Source organism: Rhincodon typus, unplaced genomic scaffold, assembly GCF_021869965.1.
Source record: "Rhincodon typus isolate 14 unplaced genomic scaffold, sRhiTyp1.1 hic_rhity00001044, whole genome shotgun sequence".
NCBI lineage: Eukaryota > Metazoa > Chordata > Chondrichthyes > Orectolobiformes > Rhincodontidae > Rhincodon > Rhincodon typus.
This window is the reverse complement of record NW_025966682.1, coordinates 7,732-34,187: the sequence shown is the minus strand read 5'-3', so window position 1 is coordinate 34,187 and position 26,456 is coordinate 7,732. Positions and strand designations below refer to the sequence as shown.

At 41.3% G+C, this 26,456-nt stretch overlaps 1 protein-coding gene across 1 annotated transcript; it reads right to left on the bottom strand.

The window, feature by feature from the left end:
- Positions 1-781: 781 nt before the first annotated feature.
- sacm1lb (SAC1 like phosphatidylinositide phosphatase b) lies at positions 782-26,056 on the bottom strand (the record flags this gene model as incomplete). Its single annotated transcript, XM_048592346.1, has 12 exons — positions 782-958; positions 1,064-1,132; positions 1,311-1,343; positions 1,831-1,917; positions 2,960-3,045; positions 5,575-5,676; positions 8,024-8,057; positions 9,199-9,258; positions 10,280-10,429; positions 16,261-16,388; positions 19,061-19,135; positions 25,959-26,056. Coding segments are annotated over 12 exons (1,084 nt in total), but the record flags the coding sequence as incomplete, so codon positions are not given.
- Positions 26,057-26,456: the final 400 nt, after the last annotated feature.

The window sequence follows — 26,456 nt, the reverse complement described above, 5'->3', positions numbered from 1 at the left end:
GCCAAATTTAAAACCAACAGTAGACAGCATTTCCTTATGCAAAGGGTAATGAATAATTGACAAGTTTCCACAAAAATGTGGTTATGGTTGAGGCGCAGAGATCCAACTCATTTATGAAACAGCGGTAGCAGCTGGCATTTGTTAGGTTATTGCAATTTTCCTCCACTTGGTTTCTGATTTTAGTTTTCCGATTACTGCGGTAGGAAGATACTGGGGGTGCATTTTAGAAAGATCGGATCAAACAGGTCCATCTTTTCTCAAACCTTCCCGTGAAAGTTAGTTTGGGTCAGTTTATAACACTCTCACCAAGACAAAAGCCAGTTTGTTCAAACAAGCTTTCATGATCGGCGAGAGAATCCAGGCTAACACTCTGGTGGAGTACTGCTGAAGTGCCGACCCACCAGTTTGGTATTTTGTGGTAGGAGGACAACAAATAAAGGATGAAGTGTTTATTAATGGCCAAATTTTGAAGACAGCACTGTGAAGGAAAACAGGAAGCATTTCAGTCAACGGTTCTCTCAATCACCATCATCAAAAATGAACGCCCTGTTAAGCCGATTTAATTGCTGTCAGCATGTCACATATTTATCGAGAGGAAACCATTACATTCCAAAGTTCCTAATTGTAAAGTGCTTTCAGGCAGCCCTGATGGGAAGTGGAAATGACAACATATATGCAAGTCTGCCTTTCTCTTCCTGGGAAAAAAATCAGTCTGACAGCACCAACATCCATTTTGTTCATCGCTTTCTTTCCTGTGCAATAAATGCAGGCCAGCAGGAAATTCCAGTTGCCTGAGTCACTTCCAACAATTCTTAAAAATAAATAAAAAGGGAATGTTGATAGTATTCAGCTCTCCGTGTGGTAACGTAGAAACGTACTTAACCATCCCATTGCTCAAGCTTGAAGTCATTTTGGAGAAAACCTGCTCCAGGGATTTTTCAGGACCCTTCTGATCAACCTGTCAAAAATAGATTAAAATATTAAACATATACATATTAAAACACATAAAAAAAAGTCTGCTTTATTTTCAAAGAGTTTTAGTATCAAGGCAAATAAAACATACCAAGTTAACTATCACTTGTTTCCCATAACTGATAAGCTGTGAATCAAAATGCCTTTGAAAGCCATCCATCTGAAATCAAAATTAAGACATTTACAATCTACTTCATCAAGAAGGAAGCAGTCTAAAGCAGCGAAAACCTAAGCAGTGCACGAAAGAGCTAAAACTGATCTCTATGGTTGCAGTGGTTATGATAGGACAAGCAGCATGACACAGCACAATAAAACCTCTTTCAAATTTCTACACTTACCATCTGGAGCACAGTTTGCTGCCCAGGTATATTCTGGAGAGAGTGAAAATGCCAGTTTCTGAGCAAAAGCAAATCACTTGCCCTAATTCTAATATTTAATATCCAATTGCTTAAACACCCATGTCTGATTTTAAGGCAACCAGGAAATAAATCTCTGCTTTATCACCAAGCCACTTTGAGAACAAAATGCCAACTGTCACTATATATTCCAGTCTTTAACCCATGCTAAATTATCTTAAAAAGTATGGCTTAAATGGCATGTTTTTGCATAGCTTAACAATGCTGTTTAGCTATACAAATTCATGCTTTGCAAGCAACTAATACAGTTGAGACAAAAGTGGAAAATGGAAACTCTGCCAAGGAAATTTACATTTATTCAGGATGAGCACTGGTGCAAGGCAAATCCTGTAAAGTATATGTGTTAGCATAGCAGAACAGTTCCCTTACTGCAGGTCGATGTGCACCTTACTAAAACTTGTCATGTTGAAATTTGTCACGTAATGTGTGTAAATACACTCACATGGTTCATGGATTTACTGATCTGGGGCGTTGGTTTGTATCTGAGGTTCGGCCTCTGTGACCAGAAGAAAGGAATTGATCCCCGTGTCTTGAAAAACAAAAAGGAAAAACAAGGAAAAATTTATTCATCAGCCCTTTAGAATCCTTTCCACAGCTCCATGGCAGTGCTGCAACCAGAGTCAGCTTGCCCTTTCCTCATGCAGTATAAATTGCTGTCTCCTTTGAAATTTGGCATTCTTGCAACTATCCTGATGATTGCAAGACAAAAGAACACGTTTCCTTTCTCAGCAACATCCTTTTACACTATTAAAACACTGGGTTATTAAAATTAACTGTGATGGCATATACATAAAAACAATTATTAAAAATGTTAATGACAACTATAAGCTACTAACTCCACTCGACGTCGACTCTCCTACTCCTCTGATGCTGCCTGACCTGGTGTGTTCCTCCAGCTCCACGTTGTATCGACTTTGAGTTCATCATCTGCAGTTCTTGCTATCTCCGAGTAACTCAATTTCTTTACAGCTTTCCTATTACCCATGATACATTTTACAATATTCCCCATTCTTTATATCCAAGTACTTTCCTCACTAAACAACATTTCTTTTCTTGGTCCAAAGTGACCTGATTTTTATTGTCGGAGCCAGGCCTTCTGACCAGACCTAATTAATTTCCTACAGAACTCTGATTCCTGTATCTGTTCCCACATCCATCACCTTTGCTTACTGAGATACACTGACTCCCAGTCTTCAGTCCTTCCCAACCTGGTGTTATAATATGTGGTGTCCCTCCCCCCCACCTTTGCAACATTCGTCAGCCCTACACCCCTCCCCTCTGAGTATTTTATGATTCCGGCCTTTTCATGCGTTGCCCACTCTCTTCACCCCAGTCTGGGCGACTGTCATATGAACAGTCTAGATCACGCCCTTTGGAATTTTTGCTTTAAACCTCGTTGTTTGCCCACCCCTCTCTTCAAAAGCTTTGTCAAAACTCTTCTCGTTAACCAAGACGTGTATGCCTCAGTTTTCACCTGCCATTTCTACCCCAGAAGCGCAACAAGTTAGTTTTCTATGTTAAAACAGGAATGAAAATGCAAGAGTTTCCAATGCATGGTGGAAGGCACTTACTTGTACAAATGATACTTTATAACCATTGTATTGTACTATTTGTTCAGTCTCCACAAAGTTAGCAGCATGTCCTTCAGAATCAATACCTACAAACATTCAAACATGAAATTCAACAACTTTTTGGGAAAAGGATCATCTAATTTAAATCATCAGTCACGCTTCTAAACAAAAGTGACAATTTACACGAAGACTTCATCTCTTCTAAGTCTCAATTCACCTCCTTTCAACTTGCTAATAATTTCCCAAAATAGAGTGACCAAACCAAAATGGATAATAGCAAAAATCCTATGATTGTTCACTCGCAATTTAAAAAAAACCTAGAAAAATGATCGGGCGGAATTTAAAAGCAAATGCAAAAAATTGTAACAGCTGACAGCGCAATCTGTGCAGCAAATGTAATTCTCAATTGAGCTCTGTAACAACGGTACAAATGGTTGTTTGATAGAACGGATCTGGACTGCTGCTAAAAGACATTTAGTTGAAGCTTTTCTTATTACGCTTGTCAGGACAATGTAAGGTACCAGTATAAGGTGAACACAAATATTTATACTGTATGAGAGTGCTGATTGGATGCCAAGTGGACTTTGATTGGTACAGGTGTCATCATGGACAACGTGTCAGTTAACAAAGATCGACAGTCAACTGCCAGGTCCATTTACATTTCAAATTAGGCAAGTTGACTCTCACTGGTCAAAGCATCACCCTGAGCAGCAAATAGATGTCACCCATTTTACTGAATTGAAGCAGGCACACAGTGTATGTACAGGTCGTTTATGTCTCCAAGAACAGGACCCTGTGTATTAATAGAGGCAGCTTCCCGCAGTTGCGTATTGCAAGCCTGACTGATGACCCAAATTAGTCGTCAGTGTAATACTTTTCAAACTCAGGATTATCTAGCAAATGCTATCCAATTGCGGAATCACACCTAACGTTGGACATAGTTGGGAGTTTCGCCAAGTATGGGGCAGCTTGCTGCAAACACCTAAACGGTGTGCTGTTTGATACAATCTGCCCACCTCTTGGACACACAGCATACATACCAGTCATCACACCGATAGTGATGAGTGCAAGACAAAAAGCTTCAACAAAATGTGTTTTTTCTTCAGAGAAGCTATCAATATCCAGTGACAGCTCAGCAGGAGGGCATTTTCTTTCAAAAATGCAATGAAATCTTGTAATATAAAAACATGAATCCCAAAAACAGCTGTGATTCTGAACAGAAATAACAGAAATAAAGCTCTAGAGTTCATAAGCAAGGTTGAGAGTCCTGCATGGTGTGTTGCATGCCTGGTGCCAAGGTAAGGGACATCTCGAATTGGCTTGAAAGGATTACTGGAGTTGGAGGAGAGGATTCAGTTGGCATGGTCCATTTTGAGACCGGTAAGAGTAGGTAAGACATCCTGTTTGCGGAATATCAAAAATTAGGAACAAAATTAAAGAACAGGACCTCAATGGTTATAATCTCTAGATTATTACCCAAGCCACATGCAAATTGGCACAGAGATAAGAAAATTAGGGAAGTAAAAGCATGGTTAAAGGAGTGGTGCAGGAAAGAGGGGTTCCGTTTTATGGGCACTGGCATCAATATTGGGATGGGAAGAAAATGCCCTCCTGCTGAGCTGTCGCTGGATATTGATAGCTTCCCTGAAGAAAAAACACATTTTGATGAAGCTTTTTGTCTTGCACTTCTCACTATCGGTGTGATGACTGGTATGTATGCTGTGTGTCCCAGAGGTGGGCAGATTGTATCAAACAACACACCGTTTCGCTGTTTGCAGCAAGCTGCCCCATACTTGGCGAAACTCCCAACTATGTCCAACGTTAGGTGTGATTCCGCAATTGGATAGCATTTGCTAGATAATCCTGAGTCTGAAAAGTATTACACTGACGACTAATTTGGGTCGTCAGTCAGGCTTGCAATACGCAACTGCGGGAAGCTGCTTCTATTAATACACAGGGTCCTGTTCTTTCCTGGAGACATAGAGACATCGGGTCAGGCTCCATCTGAACCGATCTGGGACCAATGTCCCAGCAGAAAGGCTAAATAGGGTGGGCACAAGGGCGTTAAACCAGTAAATGGGGGAAGAGGACTCAGGGGAAGTCAACAGTTTCAGAACCAAGCACACGACAAAGAGTAAAGGAACAGTCAGGAATCCTACTTCAGGTACAGCAGGTGATTGTAAGAAGTACTTTGACTGAGCTGGTAGAGTGAAATAATAAATAGGTGAGTAAAGCATCATTTCTGAGATTACAGTCTATGTACAAATAACAATTTCATACACAAATGTGCAGAGCGTAAAATTAAATAAGCTGCGGGCACAAATTCAAGTTTGAAATTATGATATAGTAGCCACTACAGAGACATGGTTGCAGGATTATTGGGATCGGGAGGAAGCAAGATCCCCCAGTTTTTCTTTGTAATACTACATGACATCATCAACAAGGTCCAACTTTACGTTTTTTACATTCTCTGCACTTGTTCCGTGGCCTGAATTTCACTTTCGTGTCTTCGTGACCAAAAGTAGACAAACCTCAAGGTGTAATGTGAATTACACTACAGGTTTAAAAGTGTACTATCCCTTAGCCAATTGACCAAAAGGATCTTCTCCACTTACCTCTAACATAGTATCGAACACCTGCCCTGAAACAACTTCTCCTAGAGAGGATCGCCCAGTCAAAATATTTTCCATTTATGCTGCAGCGCTTCACAGTCAAGACTGAGACATGAAGTGGATGGTCAAGGAAATGTAAATTAAGTACCAGTTCTATCATTAGAAGGATTCACCACAGCAGGATGGAGAACATTATTTTGATTATTTCAAACCTATAAACTCTATATTTATTTAAATAAAATTTAAAGGCAAGGGCCACAAATAGCAGACTAGCTAAAAACTACACAAAATTTAATTTTCCTCTCAAGCTTACTTGATAGATAATGTCCCTCAACAGACCTTTTATAGAAGGCAACAGCTCAGGTACCTGCAAAGAATTCACTTGCAAGACTGCCAAAAGAAATATAAATCTGATCAATGGCACAATTCCAATATGTTTGAAATGCTGAGTACAATGGATACTGAGTATTGGAAACATAAGTCACAATGACTGCCTTGTCACCAACTTAAAGAAAATGCAATCAATTCTGCACTTCGTTCTAAATTTATACATGAAATTAGAACTCTCATACACTCTCAAATCCTATGAGACTAACAGTGAAAACAGTAACATTTCTGTCAATACATGCCAACTGTGTAGCTTGAGACCAAAATGTTTCAGGACCTTGGTAACTCTAGAACTGGAACACTGTCCCAAAGGAACAACACAAAATCCAGCACAGATACTTGAGCACCTCGTTAACCCCGGCACAGACCCTCCCGGGGGCCCTGCCAGCTCCGGCACCGACCCTCCCGGGCGCCCCGCCAGTTCCGGCGCCGACCATCTGAATTCTTTGCAACACACAACTGGCAGCAGATATCAATCACTGATATTGTGCAGAGGACATGGCATACGTAGCTTCAACATCCTGATAACAGGAAGGATGTGAGAAAGGTACAACAGTTCTATCGAGGTTGAGGGCATCAATTTACACAATTTATTACTAGGCATTCAAACTGCAATATGATTTCTTAATCTATTTTAACTAGGCACTAAAAACATGAAAAAGCTTGAAGTGGATCTCAGTGACTTTAAATAAACAGGCTTCAATGACATGCTCTCCGGATAAAATAGGTGACAAATTACATCAAAGTGCCAGGTTTTCTTTTCTTTAAAATGCTACCGAAATCCTCCACGAATCAATATTTACTTACAAAAGAACAGAGAGAAATATTAAAAAGTAAATCCTTTCTAAACTTACATGCTGGGCAACCTAATGAATTTCTGAAGCAACAAACAACACGTGAGGAAACTAATCTGGGTTTTAAGATGCTTTATAAATTTCTCAGTTAAAATCATTTGTTGCGAGGAATGGAGGAGTCAATCTGTTGAAATCTCTTTTCTATTTTATGTCATTAGATTAGTGAACTATTAAAAATGCAGAACTATTAATCATGAACAGCATTTTCATATTCTAAGGCTGAGGAAATGTGCAAAAATTGATCCAATTCATCTCTTTGGGCATGTTTCAAGTCCCAGTAGGACACTTGGAACTAGGAAAACTTGTAATGACCATTAGCTTAAGATTATTTTAATCTTAAATTTTTAAGATTGAAAAGTTCTTTTATTCTTAAGTTAAACGACTTTAAGACAAACAAATTTAGATAGAAGATTATGATTTTAATTTAAAAGCACAGCAAAAAAAAAATGTAGAAAACAGGTTTGAAAGAGAAACAAAGCGTATCCACTACCAACCAAACAGAGAGCGAGCCATCTGTGAAGTGGCAATAACATAAAGTGTCCATCAGTCCTGAACCGGCTCATCAATGACGTCTGCACTGCTAACCCCACCTTCACCACCTCACCGTGGTCTGCATTGGACCCAACCAATGGTGAAGTTACCGATCCACCTTTCGCTGCTGGGCCTTTACTCCGCCACTGTTCCACTGCTGCTTGTGCCAAACCCACTGCCACCCCTCACTGCTCAGTGCTCCTGTGATGCCCCTCCATCACCACTTCACCGCCACCACAGCGCTGGACCCAACTAATGACACAGCCATTGATCCTCAGGTGCCATCTTTCACCATTGGGCCTACCTGACCAACATTACCTCCCCTGATCTAGCAGCCACCAATTCCAATGCCAGGTCCTGTACTCGCCCTGGAAAAATAAGTAGGCGCTCACTCTGCGCAGGGCCCATTTGCCACCTGTGTCTGAGCGCAGGACAAGAGGTAAGTAAAGGAAAGAAGATCAGAAAAAACAAGAAAAGTAAAGCGGTCAGAGTTGGATGAGCTCTGGCTCAGAAGGCCTACTCTGCCATCTTGATGATGATATGCTATTTAAATGCAAGTCCTTTTCTTTCCAAAACAACAAAGCAGCATTCCCCCAAAATCACCAGCTTATTTTTTGACCAGTCATTTTGATTTATAATTCCTACAGCCACCACTCCATCACTAGTTTGAAAAAGGATACAGCCATGAATCACTGGAACAGCAAATCTATGAAGCTTTTGGGGAGAAAAGAGCAATAAATGAATGTAGCTAGCAATGCTTTAGAAATTGGATCGATTATATCAATACTTGGCAGTTGACAACTGAACTTTGAACACCTTAAGGCAATTTAAAAGGTAAAATGATGGTCAGATATTCAATAAGGGGAGATGTCAAGTCCCATTTCAACTGCATAAAACAAACGGACAAGATAGTTAGGCTTCTTACACAGAGATTAAGCAACCAGAATAAAAATGTGGAGCTTCAAAATAATTGACCCGTCCTCCACAATTTTCTAGAGAAGACGATGAGTCCCAACCAAACACCTTTTTTGTTTTGAAAAATGTATTGCTTCAACATTATTGGCCTATAGGGAGAGATTTAAAGTGCTCACAATAATTTAAAGATGGATAATACACTCGCTGTACCTTTCAAGTATTTTTCCAATCAATCAATCTGGCATCATAACACCAAAATAAACATTTAAAAGAACATTCATAATATTAAAATAGATCAGAAAAATATTTACTCATTAGGAGAGCCCTATTCCACATTTAACGAGTGCGTAGCTCATTTTACCTCCGCACTGTGAGCTCCACTCACATTTAAATCAAATACAGACTCAGTAATAAATCCCAAAAGAATAATGTATGGTGTGCAGGTTTGGAATATTGAGAGCATTACCGCCAACAGCTGTGTCTCAGGCCTAGGAGTTAAGAACCCAATTAGGGGAAATTAGGTGCAACAGTTCTGTGCCACTGAGCTTGCATCATTAATGCTGGTAAGAGATTAGCCAAAATCAGTTCACTTCCACACTCAACCCTTGACAAACTCACCAACACAATCCTCGACTCAGCAGCCCTGGTCAAGTATGTGAAAATCACTGTAATATAATGTGTGACTGTGATACAATGCATTGATTTGTTTCATAATACAATATTGACTTGCAAGCTGAATTCAGTTTTTTAAGAGAATTAGTTAAATTATCAACAAGGGTAGGGAACTTGCTTTCTATTGGGAATGCTGCGGGAAATAATAAATGAAGTGCATACCAGTCCTTTACCCTTTTAGCACAATCAGAGGAAGATTTCATGGGCTCCGTCTGTGATGTATTATTTCATGATTCCAAACAAAAACCACACAAAATAAAGTGCTCACCTCTGGCTGTGCAGCAAATTCCCGCAGGAGGTGTCCATTCCACACAAAACGCTGATCTGCCTGCAAGGATAACACCATAGTAAACACTACAAGGTACACAACCTTGGTCTCTCAGTTTTATTAGATTGCGGCTGGGTGGCAAAAGTTCAAACCTGCAACACCACCATTTCACAAGGACCGGCTTACCCAGCTGGATGCTTCCTGATATGGAACATTGTAGAATAGTCCATGTTAAAAGCACCCTGTGAAAAACCAACACTACAGGATGGTGTTGATCAGTATCTGAGAACAATGTCAGATCCAGGGATTTAACTGAGTCAACACTCACGTATCATTGCTGCTAACAGTTGCTCTTGAAGTTAGTGCAAGTCTGGTACAAAGACAAATAAAGCAGACGTGTGGCTGCGATTACAGTCAACCTCTCTCCCCCTCGGACCTCCCAAAATTACTCCATATCTCACTTAGCGAGGGCTAAAGTGAAAACCTCTCCACTTACCTAGGTGAGTGCTCCTAGGACATTCCTTGACACTGTCCAGGACAAAGCAGCCCACTTGATCAGCACACAGTCCACCATTTTAAACATTTATTTCCCCCATCATCACCGACGCACGGTGGGAGCAATGTATACTGACTAATAGTTGTCGGTCAGCAACTTGACAAGCCTCCTTCACCCACACCTATCATTTAGAAGAATAAGGCCAGCAGACACATAGGAAGCCTGCTATCTAAAAGGTTCTGTTCCAAGTCATACTCCACTCTGCCTTGGAAATATATTACTGCCCCTTCATGGTCACTGAAACTCCCAAACTATCAGCACTGCAGCAGCAGCATCATTACAGGGGCTACAGAAGTTCAATGTGACAGCAACAGCTCACCATCACCTTCTCAAGGCAAGAAATGCTGGGTCTTGCAAATGACAATCACATCCATAAATTCATTCAGAAAAAACAAAGGAAATGTAGGAAAAAATATAGAAACATTCCTGAAGAATTGCTGTTGCTTTGATCCTAGTTTGAAACCATGAAGCAGACCGCATACCTTGACAACAGGATGGAGAACATGAGTCCAAGGTCCACCTTACCCTTTCCAGTAGAGTCATCTCCTGGAATTCTGGACTAGTATTGGCCAACCGCTGCAATGTGTGAGTAATGTCGTAAGTCGTGGAGAAGTAAAATCCATCAGTGTTAAGAACATTGTTGAGCATTGCCAAGAAGGTCTTGTTATCTAGCATCTGTTGGACAAGAACACATAACTAACAATTGGTGGTGAACTTTTCCCAGCATTAATGTACAAGGTACAGCAAGGGAATGACAGGACTCAGCAGCATGTTATCAAGCCTTCAGCAGCATCACAGTCTTACTGATGTACGGTACCTCAACACACCAGCTTGTTCCCTGGCCGACATCTCTGTCTCAGGCTTGCTGCAGTGCTCCAACGAAGCTCAGCACAAGCTGGAAGAACTGCACATTTCCCACTTGGGTACTCTAGAGCCTTCTGGACTCGATATGGAGTTCAAAAATTTTAGGGCTTGAGGCAGCTTCTTCTGGTGTCCTTACCAGAATCCCCACAGACCAGGGTCTGCTATTACACACAACACATGGTTAGCCACTAATAGTCTGCATTAACAGCTATTCACCTAGACAGATCATTATCCACTCTTTTGTCTGTTCAACTGTTCTTCTTTCTCTTCGGACTCTATCGTTTACTCCTTACCCCTCCCTATCTTCTGCATATAACCAACGTTTTCCTAGCTACCATTAGTTCTGAGGAAGGGTCACTGGACCCGAAATGTTAAACATTGATTTCTCTCTACAGATGTTGCCAGACCTGCTGAGCTTTGCCAGCAATTTCTGTTTTTGTTTCGGATTTCCAGCATCCGCAGTTCTTTCAGTGTTTAATGTAAAACAGAATCAGGTCAAAACGAGCTGCATTGGTGAACAAAGTCTTCCACTGTCTTTCAAAGCAAAATACTGCACATGCTGGAAGTCTGAAACAAACAGGGAAAGTGCTGCAGAAATTTAGCAGGTGCTAGGAAAAGAGAAACAGAGTTAATGTTTTGAGTCCAATGACTCCTCTTCAGAACAGAATAGGTTCTGAAGATATCATATCAGACTCAAAATGTTAACTGTTTCTCTCTCTCTCCACAGATGCTACTAGATCTGCTGAGTTTCTCCAGCATTCTCTGTGTTAGTTCCTTCACTGATCTTTATTTGGTGAACTTGCAACTGAATTGAAAAGGATTTTGCATGCCTGCTCAGTGCCTGCACCCAAAACTTGGAATCAAAACATCAAGGCTGAGGGCCAGCTTATGTGCAAAATTAAGGAAGATCAAGTTTATTTTGCTTGTGGACTCTAACACCACATCACGCACAATGTATTAATCTGCTGCTTACGTGCAGCTCCTTTTAATCCTCGTGGTCTGAAAATCTCAGGTCACGCGGCGTTTAATTCCACAGCCAGGGAACCTGAGAAATGGTCATCTGTTTCAGTTTGTGTCAGGGAAGTCTTCAGCACTAAAAATGCTTTTGCATCTAAAACTGTGCAAGTTTACATTCTGTTTTCATCCATTTTAATATGCACACTATGATTTCTACAGTATTCCTACAATCAACAGTGAGACTAGATTGTGCTTTCATAAAATCAGGCAGAAATAAAACTCAGGGTTCAATGGTAAATGAACAGTATGTTGCTTATCCAGCTCGAGAAGATGACATATTTCGAGGATGTTGAGCAAAGTACAGGACTGACAAATCATGTTAGAAGTTTGGATTCTGGGTGTATGTTGCTCTCAATCTCTAATGGTGCTAACATCTATTTGTGGAGAGAATAGAAAGTGTAGGCTTCTTCCCTTAGCTTAGCATGCCACCATGTGGCCACGTGCTGTAACAAAATTTAGAACAGAGCTCTGAAGTTCAAAACTTGAAATTACAGCAAGTATTTAAGAGTCACAGAGTTGTACAGCACAGAAACAGACCCTTTGGTCCAACTCGTCCATGCCAACCAGATATCCTAAATTAATCCAGTCCCATTCGACAGCATTTGGCCCATATCCTTCTTAACCCTTCCTATTCATATACCTATGCAGATGCCATTTAAATGTTGTAATTGTACCAGCCTCCACCACTTCCTCTGGCACTTCATTCCATACATGCACCACCCTCTGCATGAAAAAGTTGCCCCTTTGCTCCCTTTCATATCTTTCCCCTCTCACTTTAAAACTATGCCCTCTAGTTTTGGGATCCCCTACCCTGGGGAAAAAGACCTTGGCTATTCACCCTATCCATGCCTCTCATGACTTTATAAACCTCTATAAAGGTCACCCCTCAGCCTCTGATGCTCCAGGGAAAATAGCCCCAGTCTATTCAGCCTCTCCCTTTAGCTCAAACCCTCCAACCCTGACAACATCCTTGTGAGCCTTTTCTGAACCCTTTCAAGTTTCACAACATCTTTCCGACATCAGGGAGTCTCAAATAGCAGTTAATCTCCCTACTCCCACTGCAAGAAGAGAAGTGATAGTCTCAGTTACACATCTGGTTAACGAAAGCTGGAGGACCAGAGATTGAATTTCCAACAATCATACAGAAGTGCAATAACTGGGTCCCAAGTTATGCAAGATAAACTAATTAACCCAAGTTGCTGCCACCACATAAATATGTAATAAAATCACACTGAAAGATTAATGAAGCAATGTCATCTCTCAGACGAGAAGGGCGTAGGAACCAATGCAGATAAATATTTCCACATACACGGCAAGGGCTCCATACAGTGTTGAGGACATAATTTTTACTGTATGTTAGTCTATGCAATACACAAATCACTGACTTATAATCATTGAATTAAATTGTTTTATTAATGCCAGTTGGCCACAATGGTTTATCACAGGTTTAACTGTGTAATAAACGTTTACCTTTTGTTTTGTTGAAAGCAAAGAATAATCAGGAAGGCAGAAGGGAACGAGTCTAGTTCTGATGAAGAACGGAGGAGGTTGCATTTGTACAGCACCTCCCATGACTTTGGAATGTCCAAGAAACAAGGTTTGGCAGGGCTCAGGGTGGGTACCTGGACTCTAGCAGAAGCGAGGTATGGCTGTGGGCACACAAGCTGAGAAAGGCTGTTGGTGTCTCTTTGTATTTGGCTTAAAGCAGTACTAAGATTCATGAAATAAACTTCTAACCTGAGATTCTGGTGATCAATCCGAAACTCCTTATTGTGTTGCTAATACACTATGTCTGCACTCCCCACAAGAAACAGGTGGCAATTGGAGAAACTTTTAACACTATGAGATGAAAGGATTTGGAAAGTGTTGCTCAACAGGACGGTGGAAACATTCAACAGTAGACTTCAAAGGACAATTGGAGAATCGTTTGAAACAGAAAGGTTTGCAGCAACCCTGGCAAAGAATGAGGAGCGTCGGAATAACTGGATTGCTCTTCAGAAGAGGAGCCACTCCAGACCTGATGGGCTGAATGGCCGCCTTCTACACTATTGGATTCTACAGTTTCCTTTACTATTTTTACAGCATAGCATGTGGCTGTACAGCCTATCGGCTCTCCAAACAAGCAATTCACCCACCTTCTCCTCGTAACCCTACCTATTTTTCTTTTCACAGAGCCACCTGGCTGCCTTTTGAATCAGTCAACTGAACTTGCCTCCACCGTACTCACCTTTCCTCCTATCAGTTTCATTTCTGTGAATAATTACTTGAAAGTCATACAGGTGCCAAAACAAGCAAAGTGCTTCTGGAATAAGGCAGCACACAGAATAGGAAAGATGTCTGAGATATTGAAGGCAAATCTCTCATCTTATCAGAGCTGTGCATGCAGGGTCTTCTGGTGGTGGGAGCAGAGACCTGGGAACTTGTTACAGTGAAATGGAAGGTATCCTTGGAACACTGGGACAGCCCATCTCAAGTTGGTGAAGATACTTGTGGAGTACTGTGTACAGTTCTGGTTGCCCTGCTAAAGGAAGTATATTATTAAATTGGAGGCTGCAGAACAAGTTTAAAAGAATGTTAGCACGACTGCAGGGCTTGAGTTATAACAGGAGGCTGGATAGGCTGGGATGTTTTTGCCTGGAGTGTAGGAGGTTGAGGGGCAACCTTATTGATGTTTATAAAATCATAAGCGGCACAGAAATTGAATAGCAGAGGTCTCTCCCCCAGGGTAGGGGAGCATAGGTTTAAGGTGACAGGAGAAAGATTTAAAAGGGACCTGAGGGGCAGCGTTTTCACGCAGAGGACAGTGCTTCTGTGGAATGATCTGCCAGAAGAAGTTGTAGATCCAGCTACAGCTACAACATTTAAAAGACATTGCGACAGGTACGTGAATAGAAAAGGTTTGGGAGATATGGGCAGGCAAATGGGGCTAGTTTAGTTTAGGAAACTTGGTCAGCATGGACACGTTGGGCCGAAGGGTCTGTTTTCGGGCTGTATGACTCTATGACTATGTGGGACTGGTGAGGAGGAGTGAAGTGTACTCGAGCAAAGAAGGAATCACCATTGGTTGGAGACAGGATCTGATAGCATTAGAAGGGGAACGGGAACACAGCAAGCTAACACAACATTGAGATGAAAAGTTGAGGTAACTGTGCCACTCCATCCCAGTCTATGCCAGTCTGCTGACACTGGAATGCTGGTGTGCTTCAATGAGCAGCTGTCCTGCCAAGTCCCCAGCAACCACTCGAGAAATAGCTCGTGTGGTTTGAAAATGAATTTGGCAGAGCTCAGATAAAATATCATCAGTCTGAAACATTAACCTTATCTCGTTCTCCACAGATGCCACCAGACCTGCTAGTATTTCTGGCAGTTAACTTTTATTTCAAATTTACAGCATCGACAGTATATTTGTTTCCCAAAGTGCACACTGCCCTAAAGTGTGTCTTGACAAACAAAAACAAAAACAAAAACCTCCGAGTCGGAAAGGCTCAGCAGAAACGATGCACGGGAATCTATTCTTCCTCCTGCACTGGTTTCCCATTAGCTGACGTGGCTTCCCCACCCCCCCACTACTGATATTACTCTAACTAATTCCGTAGATTTTTGCTAGGGCAGGACTTGCTTTGTCAGCTCTGCTGGTTCCCACCACTGCGAAATCAACATCTCGATTTTGAAGGCATTCACAGAGCGTATAATATATTGGTTGATGGTTTCCTAGGACTAGTGAAGATGGCTACAGAGGTGTGTAATCACACGTCCAAATGGGTTGATTTAAAAAAGCAAACCAAAACCTGGCATCAAGATACAAGGAGATGTTAGGCTGGATGAGCAAAAGTTTGCTCAGCGATAGGTTTTAACAAACACCTTTAGAGAAGCAACAGTTAATAGGCAGAGGGGTTTAGGGAGAGAATTCCATATCTTAAGGCTTGGGCTACTCCAACTGTAAAGCAGTTAAAGTCAAAGATGCAGACGAGGTCAGAGGTAGAGGTATGCAGATATCTTGGGAGGGCTGCAGGAGGTAAGGGAAAGCATATGAGGAACATTCAGACCTTAGCTACGGTTTTTAATGTTAGAGTTTGCTGCCATTACTTATATGTAATGGATATCTCACAATTCACAACAGCAAAACAAACTGGAAGTACGCACTAGATGTAGGATTAATATATTACAGACATTGAACAGAGAATGCACCGCATTTTACACAATAAAAGGGAGTCAATCTGAATGCAAGTTATTTCAACACATACAGCAAACATTTTATTAACCTGCACCTACGAGATCAGGAGTTCACTGGTTGATCAAATATTCTGGTTGATCAAGAAGTCCACATGGTTCATGTACAAACACACACTAAGTAATGCAGGGGGTATACACAGTTGTACTTTATTTACAGCATAAATCACTAAAATAATAAAGTAACTTTGCCTTAAATAAAAATTACCAGCAGAGAGTCTTCTGACTTGCACCCTCAACTGACTACTTGGACATCACGGAGATCGGGACAATAGAGTAAACTTCTGGTATTTCAGGGATATAATTTTTATCAGTTTATTGAGTGTGCTGGTCCAAAAGGTACCAGTTAAAACAAAGTTTGCTGTATTTCAAGTATAAAATTTGGTGCATGTTACCTGCATCTCAGTTAGGTGCAACACAGTCTTCTTATAGGAAATGATGTCAAATTCTGTTGCTTTCCAAATAGCATGGTTGAACAATTCTCCCATTTTTTGTTTTTTAGTAATAACTATAAGGTACATGCCTGCAGGACCAGCAAAAGACAAAAGAATTTAATCAAAAAGTGTAACACATTAAGCACAGCAGATATGCCAGCCTTAGGAGTCCAGCAACACAGACCATGAAGACCTTACAGACAGAGTCTGTCTTTCAGCGCTGCTCCAAAATGGCTTTGCTTAAAACCTCAATGCAATAGAAGATGTGGATTCTGTCAGCATTTAATCCAGCCAGAGTGTTTTCCCATTTTAGTTTTCATCAAATCTTCTTTTGTGTAAGCTGTATCTGTGGCACCAGCTGTAACTCTAATATCGAGTTGAAGGTTTATTCGCTGTCAGTTCTCACCTTTTGCTACTGTCTTCTCAAGGGCAATTAGGAATGGGTAAATGCTGACCCAGCCAGCATCACCCCCCACTTCTCACAAATTAATGCATTAAAAAAAAAAGTCTTTACTTTCCTCTCAGCCTGCTATTTCACTCAGGATTTCAAAAATAAATCATGACGTCCACCATCTAGATTTGATTTGATTTATTGTGTCACATGTACCCAAGTACAGTGAAAAGTTTGGTTTGGCATGCAATACAGGCAGATCATAGCATACAACGACATACAGATCATAGGGAGATTGAACAGAGTGAGGTATGAAAGGTTGCAGCTGCACAGGTGGTGTATAAAAGCAAGATCAACATTAGATTTGAAATCTGAAACGTCTGTTCAGAAATCTCATAACAGCAGGGAAGAAGCTGTTCTTGAACCTGTTGGTATATATTTAAGCTTTTGTATCTTCTGCTCGATGGAAGAGGTTGGAAGAGATTATAACTGGGATGGGAGGGCTCTTTGATGATGTTGGCTGCTTTTCTGCAGCAATGAGGTGTAGATGGAGTCCATGGATGGGAGATTGGTTTGTGTCAATCTCACCGATACAAGATGGTGTTGACACAGGGCAACTATTTGCGAGCTCTCTACAGCAGATTTTTATTCTCACCTTTCTTAGAAGTCCAAAGGCGGCAGGTATACGGGAACATCACCAACTGCAAGTTCCCTTCCAAGCTACTCACCATCCTAATCTGCAAACATATCACCTTCAGTGTTGTTGAGTCAAAATCCTGGGATTCCTTCCCTACTAGCATTGAGAGTCTACCTACAGCAAATGTACTGCACTGATTCTAGAAGGCACTTCGCCATCACCTCCTCCTCAAGGACACTTCAGAATGGGCAATAAATGCTGCAAAACCCACATCCCATCAATAATTTTTTTTAAATGTTGCAATGTGAGATAGATGCAGATGGGCCTATGACTAGAACATGCTGCTGTTCCACTCTGACAAAAATCTCATGTTTATTCATGACAGCACAAATAAAGCAGAAAATAACTCAGCAAGATCAATTTGGACATCTCTCTGCCTGTTAGGCACCTGATACCTGATTCAGTGACAAAGGTGGAAAACATCAAGCAATTGAAATTATAATATAATCCAATCGCAAGGCAAAATGATCAATATTTGAAAGCAGAAAAGTAAGTTAATTGGTGAAACATTCACAAGCAGAATTTCTTTGGGACATCAAATTGAATCCACTAGCACATTTTCTTTAAAATGTTGTAGGGTGAGGAAGCACTTGGCAGTAATATGACACATTATCCTGGAAACATAATTTGCATTACAGAATTCTGGAAACTGGAAAGATTGCCAAATGTCTTTCAATGAAAGCAGTGTTACTTTAACTCCCAAAAAGCCACTACTTTTGGACTTCCACAAAAAGCTCTTTGTGAGTTTCATGATAAATATTTACAACATATTTTCAAGCAGAAGTTTTCTTGAAATGATTACTGATCACTTATTACACATGTTGTGAAATCCTGTAACAGAGCACTAGACATGTCAGGCCAACTGGACTTTGTCCATGTTTATACTTCACAAGTTGCTCCCATCCTTCTTCAAATCACCCCATCCACATATCCTTTCTCAAGTGTTTATCCAGATTCCCCTTAAACGCATCTACTACTATTAAAATGCAAAAATATAACCAAAGAGATACTGATTTTTACAATCTTTTAGCAGAGTTGAACCGTTTTTGTCTGAAAAGAAACCTTTGGACACATGTTGGTACCTCCTAATTAGGCAACGAAAATGCGTTGCAAATGCACAAATGAAATTGAGAAGATGGCACCAATTTATGATCTTTACTAGGTTACACAAAATGTAAGGCACACCAGGGTATATGATCCAAGCACTCTGTGCTGGTGTATGTGGTCCATATCCACGTTAGGCCAGCCTGGATTACCCTGGCCAGCCAGTATCAGTTGCAGTATTGACAATGACTCACTGCTGCATAGGCTATGTTGGCATTTGGAATTTTGGCCGTAATGGTGGTGGACATCCCAGGGAACAATTAAAAATGAAGAACGCTTCTGGCAGCTTTGGTCCCAGTCAGCGTGATGACCCACCCAACAGGGCTGCAGTCCACCTGCTCCCAGAAGGCACACAGTTGTGAAAGTGGCAAACAATATTGAACCAAAGTACAGGCTAATGCCTCAACTCCCAGTAGACAGAAATACAGAAATCATCAAAAGCAGATTTAACAGAGCTCTTCCGCAACAGTTGACAAAAGCGCAGCAACAGAATCTTAGGTAAACTAATTCAAGCACAGCATTATCTCCACTACCACTAAAAAAAAAATATAGTGATCACATCCACCCACCTGCAACCAGGCGAATTGTTCCCATGATTCCATAAACAGATCTGGTAACTGCAGAGGGAGGGACATCTTTCTTAACTAACAAAAGAAAAAGGGAAAATCATTGATATAGTTTAAAAACATTCATACATACAGCTAGGAGAAAGGTCAATAAGCTGACTACATAGGAAGAAATGTACATTCTTCAAGACCGAATGGCTAGAAACAACGTCGCTGAGGAGCCTAATTTGAAGAGTCAACTTCAAATACCTTACTTGAGCAGCCAGCAGCACTGGTTGTGCATGGGAGCATGGAGAGCCATGGTTGGGGGTGGGGGTGGGTGGAAGGAGAGCATGAGGCGGGGAGGCATGGGAGAGAGAAACGGGGGGGGGGGGGAGTGGGGAGTGGAAGGCGAGGGAAGGGGGTTACAGGGAGGTGATGGCTGAGTGAGAGGGCAGAGGGGCAATGGTGGGGAGGGTGACACGAGCGAGGTGGGAGCAGGGGAGCGAGCACAGGGTGGGAGAGAGTGGAGACAGAGTGGGAGAGGGGGCCAGGAGGAGAGAGAGTGGGGTGAGTGGGGGGCAGGAGAAGGGAGAGGGAGTGTAGAGGGTTGGGGATGGTGGAGGCGGGGGGGCAGATCGGGGAGGGGAGAGTGAACGTGAGAAATGGCACACAGACAGTGGAATGGTGATGATGTTTGGGAGTTAAAACCAAAAAAAAAAAGTATGCTCTATAGAACTGACAGTGGGATAATTATAGAATGTAAAGCAATACATGCACTGGTCCTAAATTTCAGACTCTGATCTATAGAGATTACAAATGATACAGCCCTAAACCTATCCCAGGTAACAGAAAAGGTGGTCATATCTCATACTGAACCAGTCAGCCTCGACTGCTTGTATGATTGATCACCAAACATTTGTCTTTGCCGATATTAGCGAACTTCTAATTCACAATAATTAAAAGATAAGGGAATAGAACAGAAAATATGACAATTTTCTTTCAATGGTTACTGTGCTTGATTGGAAAGCGCATTGTGAAATCTAGAGGATATGAGAGATGCTAAATAAATGCAGGTTATTTCTTTCTAGGTTGATGTACTGCTTTTTATTCACAACCTGCTGTCTCTGCTGAAAGTCAAGGCAAGTATTTGGAAACTTGGATCCCTCGGATTATAAAATTAACTGTGCTAAGTGGGAGGCAGTCCTGTGAATAAATGCAGCGAAAAGTTTCATACTGAACCATATGGACAAGGAGGATCATAAGTTTCGAGGCACTAAATTCACTGATGGCAGCCAGCAGTTGAAATTAACGTCAGTAACCCCATAAGAAGGAAGAGAAAGTAATGGCCTCCTGAGCCTGCTCCACCTTTCAATATGATCATGGCTGATATATCTCAAATCCTCTTACCCACTCTGTCTCCTGGTTTACATCTAGACCACAAACTAGGTGCACGTTATCTTCAAATAATACTGGCAAGATCTGCTGCTTGTAATATCAAAAGTGCAATACCATATAAGGCAGAACATATTCTCTTAAGATACATTCATGCCCTTTGATGGTCTGAAGTGTCATTGCAAAACAAACACAACGTCATGTACTGTTGTGATTGCTCAAAGATGGGAAATGCTTATTGTTAGAAATACAGGTACTTCTGCTATAACGAATGTTTTGTTAATGCAAATTGGCTATAATGTCATTTATGAACAGTGGACACTGTTTGGATCACGTGATCTTTCTGCTGTACAGGTATAACAATTTTCTATCGTGATCTCCCTATAACGCAATTTTCTGTCGTGATTTTCTGTCGCATGAGGTCACACAAGAACGCAACTATCGTGTTATAGGAGAAATACCTGTACCACTATTAAAGATGGTTCTCCATATGCAGCATTCAGGCTGTGGCAAACCATGATTATTATATTACCAGGGACCCTCCTTTGCTCTTTCACTTGGGGAATCAAGTCAAAGTCAAAGTCATTCTTCAGGCAAGGCTAGGTCAGACGTGATAGAATAATTGGACCAGTTCTGAGGGAAAACTGAAACAATGCTGGAGATTGGGGGAGCCGGGGTGGGGTAGGATCAGGGTCAGGGTAACAAAGCAGAGTGTACAACAATGGTTAGAGACTGAGGCGTGGGGAAAAGTACAGCAGGATTATAAGCAGAGAAAATTAGGGTAAATTGGAATATAGTCAGATGCTTGCTGGAGCCATGACAAACAATAGCTAATGACCAGAAAAAGCGTAGAAAGAGTCAAAGAAACAGGCTGACGTAGTTGGGAAATGTGCAGGACATTACAACTGGATAGAACCAGGGTCAGGTATACATCTTGTCGGACATCTCACACCCACAGGTGTGCTGTGTCTACTGTGCCTCACGGTGGGTGGTCATGCAGACAGTAACTAGACAGCTCTACTGAGTACATTCTGGAAGAACATTAAGAGAAGCAACGAGTTTAGAACAGACTGAGGATAAAACACAAACTGAGACATGGTATGGCAAATAAGTAAGATGTTTGCATTTGTCTACAGGGGAGATCTAGAAAATCTAAGAAAGAAAGATACAAAATTTCAAATGCAAATTCAGTCTTCGCGTCCTTTGCTGACCTTTACCAACTGGGTGACTGAAAGCTCAAAAAAGGTTAAATTGCAAGCTAATACAGTTACTATCCCATAGGGACAGACAATAAACGCTGGCCCAGCCAGCAAAACACACGTCCCATGAGTGAATAAAAAAAAAAGAAATCAGAGTAGCAGAAATTGAATTAGATGGACTGCAAATGTGTGGCAGCTTTAAACAATAAAATGATTTATTTCAGCCTCAGCTACAGACAAAATGTGTAACCACAAGAACCACATTCAGCCCATCGAGTCTGCTCCACCATTCAGATGAGATCATGGTTGATCTGATAATCCTCAACTCCACTTTCCTGCCTTTTCCCAATAACGTTTGATTCCTTTCCTGATTAAAAATCTCTCAGCCTTGAATATTGTGAATGACCCAGATACAACAGCGGTAAGGAATTCCATAGATTCATCTCCCTAAGAAGAAACGAATCTCGGTCTCAGTTGATAGCTGCTGCAAGCACTTGTAAGCTTTCAAAGACCAGCATACCCCAAACTTTAATGAACAATAATAATGGAAACAGATGGATTTTTTTATGCTGTTGATTATGGTATGTTGGATGCTATGCCTTACGAATACAAACAGATATGGCATGTATCTCCTTACTTCTAAAAGGATATAATTGTGTTAGAAGCAGTTCAGAGAAGGTTCACTTGACTCATTCCTGGAATGAAGGGCATTTATGAAAAAAGGCTGAACAGATTGCACCTACATCCATTGGAGTTTAGAACAATGAGAGGTGACATTATTGAAATACACAAGATCTGGAGAAGATTGGATAGAGTGGACATGGGGAGGATGCTGCCTCTTGTGGAGGAGACTACAATTAGGGGAGACAGTTTAAAAATAAGAGGGCTCCCTTTTAAGATACAGATTAGAAGGCTTTCTTTTTCTCTTAAAAGGATTGTTAGCTTGTGAATGCTGTGTCATTGAATTTATTCATGGAATCCCCACAGTGTGTAAGTAGGCCATTCGGCTCATCGAGTCCACACCGACCCTCCAAGGAGTGTCCCACCCAGACCCAATCCCCTACCCCACCCCTGTAACCCTGCATTTCCCATGGTCAATCAACCTAACCTGCACATCTTTGGACTGTGGGAGGAAACCAGAGCACCTGGAGGAAACCCACGCAGACATGGGGGAGAACGTGCAAACTCCACACAGACTTGCCCAAGGCTGGAATTGAACTCAGGTCCTTGGTGCTGTGAGGCAGCAGTGCTAACACCGAGCCACCGTGGTCACGTGTTAGACAGCTGTTTGACAGAGAATAAAGTCCAGGGTTATACAGTACAGACAGACACCAGATACGAAACCTTACGGAGTGCTGGAGCAGGCTTGAAGGGCCAAATGACCTACTCCTACTCCCAAGCCAATGTTCTTACATCATGCACAAGTCACATCTCATTACCTTGGCTACTGACAATAAGCAGCGATAAGGTTTTTGCTATCTGTTGATCTGCTTGACTGTGAGCAATACATCTCAAAACTACAGATAGGTATGACCCAAGGTGGAAGAGGCATTCTTCTAATACAGGTGTGGGTTCCAATCTGGATTTTTTTAAAAGGATCCGTTAAGATTGGAAGATAAAGCAGATTGACTTCGCGTGGAGGATCTGATTTAAAATACTATGGATTGTCTCGGTTGTAATAGAATTTGTCAAAGTTGTTAAAATGTGAGCAGAGTTTTCGCAGCTGGTCGTTGGAAGTAGATTAACCTGAAGACTCCTCGCTGACACGGAGCTCTTAATAAAACTAAAGGTTTATTTTCAAGACTGTATTACAGAGAATCAACCAGACAGAGAAAATGTTCATAATTGCAGCAATATTGAGTTCAAACAGTGTGGAAGAGACATGAGCTCTATTGAGTTACGTTTTCCCTTGTTAAGGTTACAATGGCCTTTATTTGGAAAGCAGACTGATGCTGTCCAGTTTAATTTAAGAGGTTCTTAATAGAGGATAAAATGAAACTCAAAGGCAACAAATATTATAAAAATGTTTTGCATTTTCTGCAGGCAATAATGCCCAGGTGTGCTCCTCCAAAATATCAGGATAGACAGGACAAAAGAAGTCAATCTATAGTAGACAAATATTGTTACACAACCTAGGATTCCTGAGGGAATCAGATCAGCAAGTCACCAGAGACAAATCTCCAGAGTTACCTGCAGAAACAGGTTAATTAGCAACTCAGTCAAACTAAACTGCAATCAAGTTAATTTCTCCCAGGGAAGCTTTGCTGGAAAACAAACAGTCAGGCAGTTTGGAGTGAAACCTCCCAAAAAGAAACCAGATCAGGGGCTACAATGTTTTAAATGGGACTCCGCGTCATCAGCAATAGACCAGTACTTCTTCACTTGATGAGCTTACCAGATGGGGTGTATCCATCTGGATGCAGAGATCACTGGAAATACTTCTTACAGTTTTTTTTATAATCTAAGTGGGAACAAGCTGAGTACTTTGGAGATCAAAGTTCCGTAGGAGATCATTATTAAGCAGATAGCACATGCTTATCTGATTCCTATGTACTTCCCCTGCGTCAAACTCAATGCTTGGACAATCCAATGACAGTCAAGAGCCAGCTCATCATCGTGCTGATTACAGAGATGCTGTTGCAAATGATCAAAGTACAATCGCTGGAGGTACTTTTACATATAGATTGATTAAAGTGAAATTAAGTGCACGTACAAGAGATGTTGGATATGCTATCAGGAAACGGAAACTTGGTGGCCAGAATTATTGAGATCTCAAGGAGGACAGGATATCCATTACTTCACAACGCTGAACATTCCAGTATTAAATTACAGTGAGAATCTTTAATTGAGCTGTCTAATTTTGCCAAGCTGGAATGATCTGTTAAGGACTTTGAATTTGCAGTGCAGAATCAGGCCATTTGGCCGAATAATTCACCCCACTTCCTCTAACTCCAGCAACTCCTTTCTCAGGTACTGGCCCAGATTCTCCTTAACATCTCTGCTATTCATCTCCAGTACTCGATGAAGTCTAAATTCCACATTCTAACCATTTTCTAGGTCAGGAAGTTTCTTTTGAAATCCTCAACTACCTTATACTGATGTGCCAGAGTTCTTCACGTCTCTATTTACCCCATACTTCACCAGCTCTAGGAGGTCACCTTCAGGTTTCTATTTTCCAATAACAGAAACAGACCCAACCTGTTCGTTCTTGCCTGATAGTTAGAATCTTCCATCCTTGACGTATTTTTGCACTTTCCGCAGTGCCTCATTGTGCCTTTTTAACGGAGGTCAGAACCGTACACAATACTTCAAGTTGGCGCTCCTTCTTAGGCTGTCACCACATGTCAATCTGCAAGTCGCTCTGCTGGTTGCACACAAGCCATCACTTGCACTGATATTTGTAACGATTTGAATAACTGTACCCCTCACTCCCTTTGCTCCTTCACTCCAGATAGACTGGCTTTTCCTTCAATTTGGCCTGGAGGTTTCAGGCTCATATATTCTTCAAATATGGATCAACAAAGCCTTTATCAGTTTTGCCTTTTTTGCCTTTCTCTTGATGGAAGTTGATACAAACCTTGAACCTCTACAATGTGGTAACAGACCATTCAGCCCTTCGAGTCCACACCACAGTGAAGAGCATCCCACCCAGGCCCAGTCCCCAAACCCTATCCCCATAACATTGCACTTGGTGTGGCTAATCCACCTAGTCTGCACATTCCTGGACACTACGGGCAATTTAATATGTCTAATCCACCTAACCTGTAGATTTTTGAACTGTGGGAGGAAACTGGAGCACTCAGAGGAAACCCACGCAGACACGGGGAGAATATGCAAACGCCACACAGACAGTTGCCCGAGGGTGGAATCAAACCCTGGTTCCTGGCACCGTGAGGCAGCAGAGCTAACCACTGAGCCACCATGCCACCCCAAAAATTGAAAAAAAATGGCTTTGTAACAAAGCATGTCTCCGTTTGATCAAGCACTTTCCAACTTCTTGTAAATTCTCACCAGTGAAACTCTTACATAAAATATATATACCAGAAATAGGAGGTTTTGTCCATTCTGAACATTTATACCCTGCACAAGCTTCCTCTCTCTCCTTCCATCAACATAACCTTCTGTTTCTTCACCTGTGCGTTAAATCTAGTTTCTCCTTAAAATTATTATAGCTTCTTATTTTTGATCATGTGGCAACATTCAGGAAATAAAGATCATAATGGACATTTTGCAGCAATTAGAGCAACTCAAGTTTCAAAATAAACAAAAACTTTTCTGCTTGTGAAACGCAAACCCGTTTTGAAATTCCTCCAACTGATACTCCTTACCTCCAAGGGTGATTTCATTAGAGACACGGTCAATTGTGAGCACATCATTTGATCCATCATCACAAGCCTCAAAATAGAACTTTTCTGGCGTTGTGTGCCTAAAAAAAAAGACAGAACTTACTGTGAGTGTCAATTTCACGAAAAATTGTCAAAGCTGAATTTATGGGAAGCACTCTGGAAATTATAGATACCCTCAGAATAAAGATTAACAAATATTTTCTGCTTCAAATTTAGCTCTTACTGACAACACTTACAATAGTCATGTCTCTCCACTGCTGCATCACTTTTGTTTCCCACTCTATTTATCCTTGAACTCCCATTAATATTTTGCAAGGATTTATTAGTGCTTAGAGCCATGAACTGTGAACAGGTCATGGATTAGAAATTTATACAAATCCTGCAAAGCTAAAGCAAGGGACCTGCACCAGACACCCTGGGATGATTCTGTGATTAGAATAGCTGATTGATTGATTTATTTTATTATCACATGTATTGAAA